Source organism: Girardinichthys multiradiatus, chromosome 11 (assembly GCF_021462225.1).
Source record: "Girardinichthys multiradiatus isolate DD_20200921_A chromosome 11, DD_fGirMul_XY1, whole genome shotgun sequence".
Taxonomy (NCBI): Eukaryota; Metazoa; Chordata; class Actinopteri; order Cyprinodontiformes; family Goodeidae; genus Girardinichthys; species Girardinichthys multiradiatus.
In genome coordinates, this window is record NC_061804.1 from 18,161,884 (window position 1) to 18,177,967 (window position 16,084).

General features: G+C 38.5%; 1 protein-coding gene across 22 annotated transcripts in view; it reads right to left on the reverse strand.

Moving 5' to 3' along the window:
* The window catches only part of LOC124876195 (EH domain-binding protein 1-like protein 1), a 52,672-nt gene extending 36,588 nt beyond the window's left edge, over positions 1-16,084 (reverse strand). For 6 of the 22 annotated variants that reach the window (XM_047378771.1, XM_047378770.1, XM_047378767.1 and 3 more), the window contains exons 1-8: positions 15,576-16,077; positions 10,023-10,080; positions 7,534-7,629; positions 6,783-6,836; positions 5,805-5,983; positions 4,433-4,551; positions 4,207-4,296; positions 729-1,376 (exon numbers count right to left, since the gene is read on the reverse strand). In XM_047378771.1, the coding sequence (XP_047234727.1) occupies positions 729-1,376; positions 4,207-4,296; positions 4,433-4,551; positions 5,805-5,983; positions 6,783-6,836; positions 7,534-7,629; positions 10,023-10,080; positions 15,576-15,679 (1,348 nt within the window). In that variant the 5' untranslated portion in view covers positions 15,680-16,077. Of the gene's footprint in view, positions 1-728; positions 1,377-4,206; positions 4,297-4,432; positions 4,552-5,804; positions 5,984-6,782; positions 6,837-7,533; positions 7,630-10,022; positions 10,081-15,575 lie in introns of all 22 variants that reach the window. The other 16 variants (XM_047378764.1, XM_047378765.1, XM_047378763.1 and 13 more) reach the window with 7 other exon arrangements.

Consider the following 16,084-nt stretch of genomic DNA (forward strand, 5'->3'; position numbering starts at 1 on the left):
AACTTTGCATTATTAGAAAATGTGTGGACTAGTGCCTGCTTAAAAACTGACCTGTCCAAAGAAAAGCAACCAATTCTTACTACCCATTTCATTTTGTAAAGAGTGGTCAAATGTCCAGCCAGAATTACATAAGAGGCTCATTAATGAATACAGAAAGTCTTAGTTTTCTCTGCAACTTGCCAAAGGGCCTTTAATATTATTGTGGATTTTTCCATGAATTTGAACCTAAAATTAGTTCAAAATCAAATCAGTTTTTTTTTTCTTTTTTATCATTCCAGTCTTTAAAAAAAGAACAGTACAAATGCATCCTTATAGGCCTTAAATTATTACAGTATACATATTCATGGTGATTTTAGGCAAAGTAGGTGTCTTGTTGGTTTCTTTTTTATCTTCCAGAGAAAATTAGCCATAAGTCAAAGTAAGATGGTTCAGAGGTTTGAACTTTGATTGAAGTTGAAGGCTAGGAGACAAACTATAAAAAGATTGAGCTCAAATCAAGAAGGTACATTGCACTCACTGGGTGAAATACAACATCACTGATAAAACCTTTACAGTAAATGTTCAATTCAGTATTCTATCAGGCATCATGCACAGCGCACACACAGCCCAGTTAGTACAGTACATTTCATGGTCATGAAGAACAATCACAAGACCACCACACTAATAGAAATATGCAGCTGAAAGTACAAAGCATGCCTGTATGTCAGCCTGCCTCTCAGTACCTTTACCTGGGGCTGCCTGGAAGATTCTGGGCAGAGAAGGGGGCTGAGAGAGTGACCATGTGATAGGAGGCTGAACAGATTGATCCACATGGGGCAGAGAGGAATTTTGGAGGGATTTAAATTCGGAAGAAGGAGGCTGGGAGACTGCGGAGATTGGCTTATGGGTCACAGAAGTCGATACAATGAGAGATGTTGTAGGAGGTGACATGGATGAGGACGTTATTGCTATTTTAGGTGATGCTGATGAAGAAGGGGGAAGTTTGTGGAGCTCTGAGGACAGAGCTGGGGGTGTATTTGAGGTCTCAGCAAAGGCTGGAAACATATTACAGGGAGATTTGGAGGTTTTTGAATTTTCAAGAAGAGGAGAGAAAGAGGATACACTATGAACTGGAGGATTTGATGTGCCCGGGGTTTCAGGAGGACAAATTACAGAGTCGCACACAGCACCGTCAGGAAGGACAGGGTTGGCTGTTTTTGGACGCTTACACCTGGGCGACGGCTGAGGGGAGGGGCCATGGGCAGGTTGGATCTCTGACTGGACAGGGGTGGCTGAGAATGGATGTCGGGAACGGCGGGGTGAGGGGCGCGGAGCAGTCGGCAGAGGAGGGCGAGAATGTAGATTGGAAGTGGAAGGATCAACATCATGCCCACAGGCTGGTTCAATAGATGGAAAGAAAAAAGTGATAGAAGATGAGGTGTTGGAAAAGTGAAACTATGAAAAAGACAAAGAGGTTTGTTACTTGTGATAAACAATGGTAGGATCACATGACAATCAGTAGTGATACAGTTAGGGGGATCCTGTTTATCACACGACTTAAAGTGAGACAAAATAAAGAACCTGCTGGAATTACACCTTGTATAAAGATGTCATTTGAGCGCATTACACGGTAAATTTAACACATGTTTGCAAATAGTAAGTGTCAAATATAAAACTGCAAGCTGAATTACATTTGAAATCTCTTGAATTTAAAGCAAACAATTGTATTTTATCGCATTATGATGGATTCCTTGGAGATGAGAAAACTTTAATAAGCCCCCAGAGCTGACCCGAGGCATTAGCAAACTAAGCAGCGGCTTAGAGTCTCTCTCCACATCAGCAGGGGGCCACCAAGAACACTGGAACTTTTACACAAGTCAGCAAATTCAGGAAACAAACAAAACGCCACTGGTAGGCTGTGGTCAGACAGGTTAAAAAGATGTGCAGAAATAAAAAAAAAAGGTTTTATAACTTTTTTTAACAAAAAAATAAACATTTCAAAATAGTGTGCTAAAATATGAGTTAATGAAAAATAATCACGGCGATCCCAATATGGGGCGGTCAACAACACCCTGACTCTTTGAGGATCTTATTTTAAAATAAGAAAGAAAGTAGTTATTGTCTTGCTCTTTTGTGTGAACAAAGTAGGCTAATAAAGACTGCTTGCCAGGCTGGCTGACAACTCTCAGTTATAATAGCACTGAAGAAGCTGTCACCATTTTTTAATTGCTAGTGTTGCAGTATTTTGAGTACTGGGTAAGAAAACAATAACAGGTACCTGTTAGCTGCTATTGACGCTAAAGGTAGCATCTGCTTTGGAGCTTTGTAACGGGCAAAAATAAAGGGCTATTTCTCTTTTTTTTATTTGTTTTGACTGCATTTGTTTCAAAATTTCAAAATTCAAAATTCCATATGCTCCACAAACCTGAACTTGGTGATTTTACACTGAGAGATTCCTTAACCTGAAACCTTTTTTGTAAATGCAGAAAGGGAGAATTTAAATGCACCTTAGAGACTGCAATATCTGGACTGGTCAAGCCTGGTCTATTCTACACTGATAATATCATTTAAAACAGTTTATGAATGGCAAAACCTTTATTTAAACAGATTTTTAATTTGCCCCCAAAATATTGTTAAAATCCTGTGTTGCCTTGTTCTAATAAATCTGATATTATGTGTATCGTCTCGTGCATGAGCTGGATGCATCATCACACTTCCAGTGGTAATGATTCAAAATGAAACCTGCGTGTTCCTTAATATTCACCATTTTTAATGGTAAAAAGCTTTGTAGTGAGGCTCTAAATACATGCAGCTGGCCTGCAAATAATTCATACCCCTAAATTGAGATATAAAGTATTTTTTATTCAACCAAAAACTTTGTTTTCAGTAAAAAATAAGACAGGAATTTGCTGGATGCTCTTTGCACCTGGGAACCACTTGATATTTTGACTACCAACAGGAAATTAATATTAAAAAAAAAGAAGAGGAATGAGACTGTATGTTTAGTTGTGTTCAGCTAGAGTTTTAAAATACTTTTTCTTCCCCTTCCTAAATCTTTATAACTTTACCCCACCACATACTGGTTCTTTTTCTGAATATTTTTCACTCAAAACCTTTACCTATTTTCACGCTTGTATTTTAAGTACATTTATTTTAAAGGCACATCATTAATAGGAATTCTTAATATACATTTTTATTTTCATTGATATTATATATAATGTGCTAACTGCTTACGATATAAAGTTTTAATGATCGAGAAATATGAAAATGTTTCTCCATGTTAAGTCTTAAAATGAGATAAAAGCTCAGATGAGTTTTTCACTTAACAGTGAAAAACAAGACATTTTTAAATAAATTTGAGAAAAAGAATTAATTTATGTTTTTGTGGTTGACACCAGCTTAAACCTGTGAGTTTGCTTTGGTTTTTTCACACGACTGTACTGCATGTATGTGTTTACAGAGCTAAACTTATTTAATGGCACACCAAACAAAAGTGTGTAACATAGTGAAAACCATACATGTCTAATCAGAACGCTGTGGTTCAAATACCTGAAAACAGTATGAATATGGTCACGTTCGGGACTGCGCAGTCCAAGCAGCTCAGTCCAAGCAGGTTGACGGGCGTAGAAAGGTATGTTCAGGCCTTTAGTCTCATCTGACCAAAGAACTCTATATTTTTTACTTTTTGAAAACAAAATCTTCAGTTACATTAATTTTAAAGGGTACCAATAATTGTGGCACTGGTGAGTTTTAAATAAAACTAAATTATTTCTTACCCTGTGATCCTCTCACCCACTGAAGAAAAGGTGGTGAGATAAAAATTTTGGTTTTTTGTCAGTTTTCAGTGTGACAGTCATTCCACTACAAGAAAAGATTCATTTATTTTAAGGATTTTAACATATCTTTAAATGTGCAGCAAGAAATTTCCCCACATCTATCTACTGTTTGAAAATTTGACTATTATAGTTTCATATCTGCAACAGCTAACACAGAGCTGTTTTTCATGTCTTTTCATGTCTTCATCCTAGCAGGTGTACTAAAGAACAGTGGTGGTATGAGTCTGTTGTGTTCAATGCTTAAGTGAGAAGTATGTGGGTTTCAGCAGCAAGTCGAGTGACAGGACAGTATGAAATACTGCAGCAACAGATACAGACAGACAGTATTTCCGTCCACACCTCCTCTTCACAGGCAAGAAAAAACTGGGACAGAAAAGCAAGATGGAGCTACCTGAAGCTGGAAAAGTGGCTCCAGTGGACGTTCGAGTGTCAGGTGGAGGCGGAGCTGGACGGTTTGGACGGGTTAGAGTGTGTGGAACAACTGCAGGAGCATTAATGCAAGGTGTAAAGAAGAGAAAGAGGAAGAAACAGAGCAGAGAAAGGAGGAGAAGGGTGTATCAGAGGTGTGATTAGAGGAAATAAATAACAGGGAAATTCAAGAAAAAAAATCTACCTACCTGTAGCAGTGACAGATTTCCGGTCCTCCTCTTCATCACTCTCATTGAAGTCATCCATGTTGCCAATATCAGTGGGTTTGACACTCATGAGGCTGGCAAGACTCTGCATGTCTTCATCACTGAGCAAGAGTTACAAACCTTTATCACACCATTGTTACAGTTGAGTAGGCAACAGTGCTTTAAATCATCAAATGTAATTTAAATTTTTGAGGCAATATTTTAACATTTTAACAATATGATTCATTTTTTTCTCTTTTCTCCTAAAAAACTAATATAAACAATATCTTGATGCAAAATCAGAAGAAACATGGAAAATTAATTGTGGCATGTCTATCTTCAAGTATTAAGAAAAACAGCACCCTCTAGTCTAATTGGGTCAACTGGTGTGTGAAATAATAAATAAATGTATATTTTTTGCAACAGGATATCCTCTCTTTAATAAATTAGAAGAATCTAAACTTTAATTTAAACATATATATTTAGTGGGAATGAAAAAAAATCCCATATTAGGATTTTATTTTTTCTTTAATGTAAGAAAATCACTAGGAGGAAAACTGTTGGTACTCCAACAATCAATTTAAGCTAAACTTTCTGAAGCATGTCTGTAAGTAACTTTTTTCCTTTTTCTAAATCTGTCTAAGAAGTTTTGAATTAGCAATCCATTACTTCCTAACGCGACACAGAGGCCAATTTATCCTCAATGAATGACAAGGAATGACGAGAGAAATGCATTCAAGTAAGACACACATGTGTTGATCTTAGTAAGTTGGGATATTGTTGCATTCTCCCTCAGAAAAGCACTTGTTTGCCTTTTTCTCTCCAACCATCACAAACATAAACAGGTGGAGTTTGCTAAAAGCTACAGGGACATTGACTGGAACAATGGGCTTTGGTCACATGCGGCTAAGATTGTATTAAACAAAGGATGAATATATGATTATATTCTTCATGGACACTCAGGATCATGGTGGAGGATCTGTGATGCTGTGGGACGGGTTTTTTTTTTCTAAGACCCTGGGAGCCTTGTTGCTGGCATCATGAAATACTACATATAAAGCAAAAATATGGTGGCCTTTGCTAGAAAACTGAAAATGGGTCATTGGGTCTTTCTGCATAATATTGACCCATAACATGTGTCTACATCAACATAGAATTGGTTCACCAGACACAAAATCAGCCTTCTCCCATGGCAATCTCAGGCCCGTGACTGAAATCTTATAGAAAATCTGTGGGGTAAACTGAAGCTAAGAAAGAATAAGAGAGAACCCAGGAAAAATCCATCTTTTTTTTGTGTAAAACTGGCAACTCCATTTAAATGATGTTTTAGGGCTTTTACACAGTATAAGAGAGTAAACAAATTCAAACAACTTACGTAGCTTTTCCTTCTCGAATAAAGACACATGACAGCGATAGTTTAAGTTCAGCCTCTACCACTTTGACCGACAGTGGCTTCAGCTTCAGAGTCAGGTCAGTCTGGGTTGGTGTGGGACTGGCAAAGCGTTTCAGGTTAATGTCAGCAGATGCTAGCACCTTACGGTGACCTTTGTTCTCCTGTGAACAATAAGTAGAAATAATCATTAAATTTAAAGTACTTTGTTCTGAATCCTTTCTTCTTTATCTGGCGCTAAAACTCACTGTGGAAGTTTCCGCGGTAAAGATAAACTAGGTTACTGTGCAAAAGTTGGAACTCATCCCTTAAATTTCTTTGAACTTTGCTTTTAAGGAGCCAGGGTTTGGACTTTGGCTGTTTATTCCACATTGACAGTTCAGGGATGCACCGTTTTCAGAAGGAATGTCCTTTTGCTTGTTTATTAATCCGCTTAACTCTGACTTAAGTCATCCATCTATAAAAGAGGTTTCAGAAATGAACGGATGAACCCCTCTTTTTCCAACAGATATATATTTTAAAAGAATCCTGCCACAAAGAGACAAATATTTTTCATGTCTTTGCCTAATTGTTTGAAAAATATCAAAGATAATAGTTTTAAAGCAATAACATTTTATATGCTATATGTCAGTTTATGTCTTGGTTTTCTGATTATGTTTTTTTTTTGGTGGAGAAGGAGTTATTATTTAGTCCTCCACTTTATCACTATTCTGATTTTAATGCACACACTGTATGATGCGCTGTCAGGGTCAGGCACAGAGACGGAACTGAAAATAAATGAAAAAGCAGCTAAAGTCCCCCCAAAAACAACTTGAACGTCCTCAAGAAAGCCTGAAGAAATATTGATCAAGACTACTTTGAAAGATTAAGTAAAAAGGTTAAAGGTTACTGAAAGTCTTTAGTACACTACACTGAAAAACATTATTTGGCTAAATTTGCAGCTTAAAAAATAGTGATACTTACACCCTCAAGAACAAACGTCCATTCTTTGTCCTCAAATTCATCCGTGTTAGGTTCCTAAAGGGGTGATAAGAAAAAATGTCTTTAATGAAATACTCCCTAAACTTCCAGGCATGCAACCATTTTCTTTAACCTATTTACAACTGAAAATATTACCTTCATGTCTGACTAGCTTATTTGAAGTTTTTCAACTTTTTTCTGCGCTTACGCATTTATTTCACACATCCATATATCCCATTATCTTATTTTGAGGCAGTCAAAATGAGTCGAGAGAACTCAACGACGTTAATGCCGGCTGCATTCCACTTCAGCACCTTTGCATCTTGGTTGTTAGGTAAAATGTATGCAAACCCAGAAGTTTATCTAAAAGGTATGCAGCCCCTGTTTACTCACTCGTGTTTTCTCTACTTCTTTAAGGCAAAATGACTGAAGCAACATTGGCCTATTTCACATACAGCTCCTCAGCATGTTTCACAGCACTAGAACCATTATTTATAGGAAAAAAGATTTGTATTATCAGTTGTGATTTGGTTCAGGCTGCAGCCTTTCCTCTGATGCAACGAAAAAAGACCTGAAGTTAGAAAAATATAGGTGACACGACTGTGCAGTTTACAGTAAGTAGTTACAATTTAGAGAGTAACAAAATAAGATGTTTCTTTTTTGCTGTTACACAAGCTATATAACAGAGTCAAAGAGAGCACAAATAAATAATTCATAAACTTTGCAGAGACAAACTCTTTCCTAAATATGATACCTTGAACAGTGTAACAGAGATATCGATGTTTTCTGGAACAGGCCACACCACCTTTCCCCTGTAGGGGTTCATGATCCCAGGCTGCCAACTGTGGAGCTGCACAACAAACAGTTAACATTAACACACATGCACACTTAGCTGAACTTGTCCTGTTGCTTTAGTGACGAATGTCTTGGGCTTTACCCAATCTGTGATAGGACTTTTTGGAAAACTGAGTACATGTTGCTCAGTTATCATGGTTTTTAGCACTTTCCTTAAAAACAAGGAAAAAGTAATACATTCTTCACTTCATATATATGAAACAGTAATGGAACAAAACTGCAATTTCTGTTTCCAGACAATATCTACAAAGTACTATTTTTGCTTCAGATGTAGGAGATCAAACACCACCTGCCACATTGTGTGATGCCCAAGCAAGGAGGAGGCCTGTCTGAGAAGTCAGTGTTTCTGGAGCAAGGGAGGTTGCTGCAAACTTGAACTCAGCTGTTCTCTAATAAGCCTGTCTAAAGGTTTTAACTTGTTCAGAATCAACACGTGGACTACATTTAAGTCAAAGTTGGAGTTATGCTCTTAGTAAAAATGAGTTTTGGTATCTATCATATCAGCAAATTCCTCCAGAAAACAGACTGAACAAATGCATATACAGGTCCTTCTCAAAATATTAGCATATTGTGATAAAGTTAATTATTTTCCATAATGTCATGATGAAAATTTAACATTCATATATTTTAGATTCATTGCACACTAACTGAAATATTTCAGGTCTTTTATTGTCTTAATACGGATGATTTTGGCATACAGCTCATGAAAACCCAAAATTCCTATCTCACAAAATTAGCATATTTCATCCGACCAATAAAAGAAAAGTGTTTTTAATACAAAAAACGTCAACCTCCAAATAATCATGTACAGTTATGCACTCAATACTTGGTCGGGAATCCTTTTGCAGAAATGACTGCTTCAATGCGGCGTGGCATGGAGGCAATCAGCCTGTGGCACTGCTGAGGTCTTATGGAGGCCCAGGATGCTTCGATAGCGGCCTTTAGCTCATCCAGAGTGTTGGGTCTTGAGTCTCTCAACGTTCTCTTCACAATATCCCACAGATTCTCTATGGGGTTCAGGTCAGGAGAGTTGGCATGCCAATTGAGCACAGTGATACCATGGTCAGTAAACCATTTACCAGTGGTTTTGGCACTGTGAGCAGGTGCCAGGTCGTGCTGAAAAATGAAATCTTCATCTCCATAAAGCTTTTCAGCAGATGGAAGCATGAAGTGCTCCAAAATCTCCTGATAGCTAGCTGCATTGACCCTGCCCTTGATAAAATACAGTGGACCAACACCAGCAGCTGACACGGCACCCCAGACCATTACTGACTGTGGGTACTTGACACTGGACTTCTGGCATTTTGGCATTTCCTTCTCCCCAGTCTTCCTCTAGACTCTGGCACCTTGATTTCTGAATGACATGCAGAATTTGCTTTCATCCGAAAAAAGTACTTTGGACCACTGAGCAACAGTCCAGTGCTGCTTCTCTGTAGCCCAGGTCAGGCGCTGCTGCCGCTGTTTCAGGTTCAAAAGTGGCTTGACCTGGGAATGCGGCACCTGTAGCCCATTTCCTGCACACGCCTGTGCACGGTGGCTCTGGATGTTTCTACTCCAGACTCAGTCCACTGCTTCCGCAGGTCCCCCAAGGTCTGGAATCGGCCCTTCTCCACAATCTTCCTCAGAGTCCGGTCACCTCTTCTCGTTGTGCAGCGTTTTCTGCCACACTTTTTCCTTCCCACAGACTTCCCACTGAGGTGCCTTGATACAGCACTCTGGGAACAGCCTATTCGTTCAGAAATTTCTTTCTGTGTCTTACCCTCTTGCTTGAGGGTGTCAATAGTGGCCTTCTGGACAGCAGTCAGGTCGGCAGTCTTACCCATGATTGGGGTTTTGAGTGATGAACCAGGCTGGGAGTTTTAAAGGCCTCAGGAATCTTTTGCAGGTGTTTAGAGTTAACTCGTTGATTCAGATGATTAGGTTCATAGCTCGTTTAGAGACCCTTTTAATGATATGCTAATTTTGTGAGATAGGAATTTTGGGTTTTCATGAGCTGTATGCCAAAATCATCCGTATTAAGACAATAAAAGACCTGAAATATTTCAGTTAGTGTGCAATGAATCTAAAATATATGAATGTTAAATTTTCATCATTACATTATGGAAAATAATGAACTTTATCACAATATGCTAATATTTTGAGAAGGACCTGTATGTCTGAACTGAAATATTTTTTTTGACTTTAAACTGATAGCAGATCAACTAATACTGTAGGTACCTTATGCTGCGGTGCAGACTAAATTCAGTCTCTCACTGGTTCAAAGTTGCTTTACTGTTGCAGTCAGGTAAAAAGTAAGATAGGCTTTCATGTGTGATCCCAAAAGCAGCTCCACCTGAGAATACACACACGTGTACATAGGTTTGTTTGTTTATTGCTTCTTAGCCTTACTTTGGAGCACATGCGCCTGTTCCTCCTGGTCCACACCACTCTTAGCTTGTCTGGTTGCCTTTAGAAACACAAAAACAGACCAAAACAGAAATAAGACCTTGCCTTATGTTGTTACTCCATAATTACACCTATCACACACCCTGCTTAAAAGCAGAATGAATAAGACCAGAAAAAGGGATGTGGAAAAATATTTCACAAGGAACTCTGGAAAACTTTTAAATGGATCTTAAACCATCTGAACAAAGTGGACTTTATGCCAGAGGAATACCACGAGGTCCAATCCAAGGTCTCATGACTGTCACTGCCTCTAAGTCAAAGAAAAGGCAGTGCTAGCGGTATGAGAGTGTGTGGTTATGCAGATGGCGACGAGCATTTGGTGACATGTCCAATTTGTCTATCTTTATTTATAACCCGAGCAGCTGCTCATCTGTTATTAGACCGAAGTGGTTATGTATTCTTGTAGATGTGCGTGTTGGTAACATCCCTCTTGTACTCTCTTCAGGGCAGGAAGTGAAAGAGGAAGTTACAAAGTCACGTGACCAGACTGAGAGGTGTTCCTCGTTACAGGAAGAAAGAACCCCAAACAGCACTCATGCAGATGTGTAATCATCTAATATAAAAACATAATAACTCTTAACACTCGGTGAAATGATAAAATCTACATATTTCCACTAGAGTTATCCCATTCGTGGCTCAGTTATACTCTTTTGATGGCCATAAGACATGAGGCAGAGGACTGTCAGAAACAGGAGACATGACATGATAGTGAAGCATGCTAAATCCTTAATTAAGTGCTGAGGTTGTGGGTAATGAAAGATAGCTTAGGCTGAGATTTTATGGACAATAGTGGTGACATTAAAGTTTGTAACATGTTATTACTGTACTGTAAACATTACTGTCTACGTGTCTTCATTTGTGTTTCTCAAAAGCTTTGCTGGTTGGTTGCCCTATCTTTAGTAAAAATTAAACCTACAGAAAGTGATTAGACAGACTTCTTTGGAGAAATTTAAAAAACGTGCTATAAATTATGTTGTTCTGCTGACTTTTTGGGGACTTAAGTGCCTGTTTGCACATTCACCTTATATAGACCAATACAGCAATCAGTTTTGATTTGTTTTCTCATTGTCTCCTCTTTCTATTTTTGGCCTCCACAAACCCTTTACAGAGACATGGGACAGTGCAGCTGCGGTTGTAAATCATCTGATTTGAAAAATAAATGGCACTGTGTGGTCTTATGGGTTATGCCATAGAGGAAAAGTAAAATAACTATCCAAGTGAATGCAGTCATATTGCTACCCATGCAGCGAGAGCGAGGTTTTAGGCATATCTGATCCCCCACGTGGCCGATGAAATGCACCTGATAAATGATTCGATGTTTGAAGTGTCCGAAACCTTTGCACGGTTTAAAGTACAGATGACGGAAAGTTATGGAATACTCTGTAGCTATTTTATCTTTATGCTTTCTTACTTGGATTGTTTCTCTTATTGCCTTAATACACACTGCCTTGCAACAGTATTCATAGCTCCTGATTTTTTTTCTGGCACTTTACAACCACAAGTCTCAACGTATTTAACTGGGATTTGATACGATAAAAAGATGGGCATAATTGGGATGTGGCAGGGAAAGGATACATGCTTTTCATTTTCTGCACAAATAAAAAAAACCTGTGCCACGGATTTTTATGAAACCCCTTTACTTTGATTCCTCTAAATAAAACCAACCAATTGCCTTCAAAAGTAAACTATTTAGTAAACAGAGTTCACCTGTGTGTAATTCAGTCTCAGCATTAATACAGCAGTTCTGTGAAGGCCTCAGTTAGAGAAGATTAGTAAGCAAAAAGCATCATGAAAACCATGGAACACAGCTAAGGGACAATGTTGTGAAAAGGTTTAAGTAGCATTCATTAAATATAATATACAATATAATGTCGCAAGCTTTGGACATCTGATAGAGCACTGTTCAATTCATCATTTGAAAATAAAAGAGCATTACCCAACTGCAAACCTACCAAGACATGGACATTCACTTAAACTGACTGTCAAGGACAGTATTAATCAGAGAAGCAGCCAAGAGGCCCATGATAACTTTGGGGGAGCTTCGAAAATCCACAGCTCAGGTGGATGAGTTTGTTGACAGATTGGCAGGAGACCAACACTGCACAACACTCTAGGGTTGCTTTTCTTAATCAAGTATAGGAAAGTTGGTCAAAGTTGATGGAAAAATGGATGGAGCTAAATGCAGGACAATCCTGGAAGATTGTCCTGGAAGAAAACTGGTTAGAAACTGGGGAAGACTTGACACCAACTGGGATGGTGTGTGGCATAGGAGTGAGCCCCATATGCAGAGGCCGTTGGTCCTCTGTGTGGCAGTCTGGCGTTCAATTCCCGACTTTGCCTGATTTCTCTGTCTGTTTGTTGCCTTGAAGGCAACTAGTGCTAAAAAATCTTTAATAAAAAGACTTGAAACAGGTACAGAGGCTCCCCTTTCAGCAGAACTTAGACCATAAAAATGCAGGCAGAGCTAAAACCTTATGGTTTCAATCAAAGCATATATTCATGAGATAAAATGATCTGATCAAAGTCCAGTCCTAAATACAATTGAGGGTTACAGTTTTTAAATAAGATTCAAAGCTTTAAACATCTCACTGAGCACTGTTTACTCCATCACCTGACTAACTTTAACTTCCCCACCCAACTTCACATTTGAGTGTGTTGACTTTGTGTGGATCTTAAGTATGAGAGTTGTTAATACTTTTGCAAGGTACTGGACTAAAGGTAACAAATATCGTCCGATTTCTTTGAGTCATCGTTTCTAAATAATTCTCTTACCTTTTTTCTGGTGCCTATTAAATTCTTCACAGATTTTGATGAACGACCTGAGTTTCATATCACAGTGCTGACATGCCACTTACATAATAATTCTATCCCATCACGTAATATAACAAGATATATCTGGCCAAAACAAGAAAAGTGTCAAGCTCACCATTGTGATCAGTTCATTTTGCTGTTTATGTTAGAGTCAATTAGCTCTCTGTGCCTCAGCTGCCAACTGTTTTGCATAGCAGGAAATATCCTCAGAGGTGAAATACAAAGAGCTTGAGCATTATCAAACGGATCTCTGGGATAAAATAACAAGAGAAAATTGGATTTGCTTTGAATTGCAAATTATTTACCAGTGAATATAAGCTGGAAATCGTACCTGAGAAATAATATAGGGGTTTAGCCTGCAGGCTATACACTGCTGGGTTATTTATAAGAGACTAGAAAAAGCTTTATCATTCTTCTCAGAACCATAATTTTAAACTATGTTAAAAGTGCCCCAACGTGGTTGAGGATAAGACGAATAAGTAGTCATCAGTCGGCTTGAAGTCCAAACTCCACCACCACTCATGTTAAAGGGCTTCGAATGAAATGTGGTATTGCAAGAAACGTTCTATAGACTCACCATCCATAACATGCTAGTACCAGGTTTAGCCCCATTTGCCTTCAAGACTGCCTTAATTCTTTGTGGCATTGATTCAACAAGTTGTGGGAAACATTTTTCAGAGAGTTTGGCCCATAGTAGGATAGTAGCATTAGTGTTTTAGTTGCTGCAGATCTGTTGAATGCTCATCCATGATGCACATCTACAGTTTCATTACATCTTAAACATGCTCTATTGGCTTTAGATCTGGTGACTGTGGAGGCCACTGGAGTACAATGAACTCACTGGCATGTTCAAGAGCATGGTCTGTTATCCTACTGGAAGTATCTATCAGAGATTGGGTACACTGTGGCCATAAAGGGATGGACATGGTCAGCAACAACACTCAGGTAGGTCGTGGTGCTTTATTGAAGTTCAACAAGTATTAAGGAGCCCAAAGAATCCAAAGGAAATACCCCCTAAGCCATTACAACACCCGTAGCAGAACGGTTAACACAGGACAGCATAGATTTCTGCTTGTTTTTTTGTTTTGCCAAATTCTGATACTGCCTTTTGAATGTTGCAGCTGAAATCACAACTCAACTCAAGCAATGTTTTTTATTACAATTTGTTATTAACTATTTTATTGTGTGTGTGTGAATTGTGTCTTCTGCTGCTTCATCCCCTCTGGAGCAAGGTCTGACATGTCATGCATTCAAAGATGTATTCTGCATACCTGGGTTGTAAGGAGTGGCTGTTTAAGCGAATGTTGCCTTTTCACCATCTAGTACCAGTATACCCATTCTCCTCTGACATCAACAAGGAATTATTGTCCACACAACAGCCGCTCACTGAATATCTTCTCTATTTTGGGGATCATTCCCAGATGGCTGTGTGTGAAAATTTCACTAGCACCAATAAGTTACTTAAATCTCCTTTTCTCTCCATCCTGATGCTTGGTTTGAACTTCAGCATGTCATCTTCACCAATCTATGTAGATGCCTAAATGCATTAAGTTGATACTGCTTGATTGGCTGATTCGCTACTTGTGTTGACAGGCAATTAGACTGGTGTACATAAAATGGTTGGCGATTGTTCAATTTTAGTCCATTTGCCATTTAAACTGCCCTTAAGTGTTAGTGTTGTCTGCTGATCTTTTTACCCATGTTTTGGATTATAAGCCTACCTTAGTTATCTGGGTCAAAACCATAACCCAACCTTGTTGCACTAAATCCCCTTGGTGGAGATTGGTTCCTGTTTGACCCAAAATCTGGTCTTTTCGTCTTAAATAAGCCAATATTTCCCATACAAGGTTCATACAAGGTCATTCAGCCTCAAAGTGAAACACTGCAAAAAACTATCCTCCTATAATTGCCTTAATTCAGTTTCTTTATGTTATGTTCTTTTTGTTATTTTGTAATGAAAAAAGTGGATATTTAACAAGGTTTGGCTTAATATCAGGAATTTCAATTGTTGAATAAATCCCATTACCAATTACTGTTATGAAACTTATTGTATACTGTGTTTGAAGGCATGCCAATGGAGTTACATACAAGACCTAAACACAATATCAATTTTAGTTCGATTTAACTCGCTTAAGTGTTAAATATAAGCTATTATTTATTTATTTTGAATAATTCGCATTGGTCTAAAATGTAACTCATAATGATCTTAAGAAGGTCTTAAAAGGCTTAAATTTAATTTACTGTAACATTTTTTAAATGCTGTTTTTACCAAGCAGTTTCTGTGTTGCATTTTATAATTTCTGATTAAATAAAAAGTAACCAACAAAGTATATTATTTCCAATGTTGGACATCGTGCCCTTTAAGCTCATTCCTGAGATCAATAATACTTGTAGGTGTGTCAGACTTTTTGCCTTTAAAGATAAGACATTTAATGACCATATGCATAGTATCAGACGGCTCTCAGTTAAAGGCGAGGTCGGAATCGAACCCATGACCACTCGCTTTAGCTCGCTGGTGGGGCGCTCTCATCTCTCCGCAGCGGAAAGACTCTCAACATGAGGCTGATCATGGCCATAGCGGAGTCTTATTAGTTTATAGCACATACAAACAGCTCACAGGAAGAGTGTTTTTAAGTCAAACAGTAGAAAACTTTAACTTCACGAAGATAAACCGACGTTACTCACCATTTCTTTGTGCACTCCAGCACAAGTTCCTGATAAGAAGCGATAAACTGGAACTTTGAAGCCTTTTTACCAACTCGCTGGAGTCGTTTCCACACCGAGGTCATCGTCTCTGTTGGTAAAGTTAGAGTTTACACCCAGGAAGAGGAGAATAATCCAACTTTTATCCGCTGATTGTGTTCTTTAGAAGAGGGTTTGCCTCCTTTTCATCTGCCGCTGATGAAACTCGCACAAGTTGCGACTAGCGCTCATTTGCAATACCTTGAACCGCACGCACACTAAACAAGATTTAACCTGATGTAAACTAAGACAAGAGAACAAACAAAAAACAGACATGTGCAGCAAAACGAAACCCGATTTTCCACTCGGGCTTTAAAATGATTCAACTAAACGACTGCAGCAGCTTCAATTGACAGCTTGTTTCACCCCCCTTTGCTTGTAATCCACATGGAGGCAGCACAGTTTACTCAACTCGGGGTTGTCGTCTGCTTCCTCCTGACTCAGTCAACCCT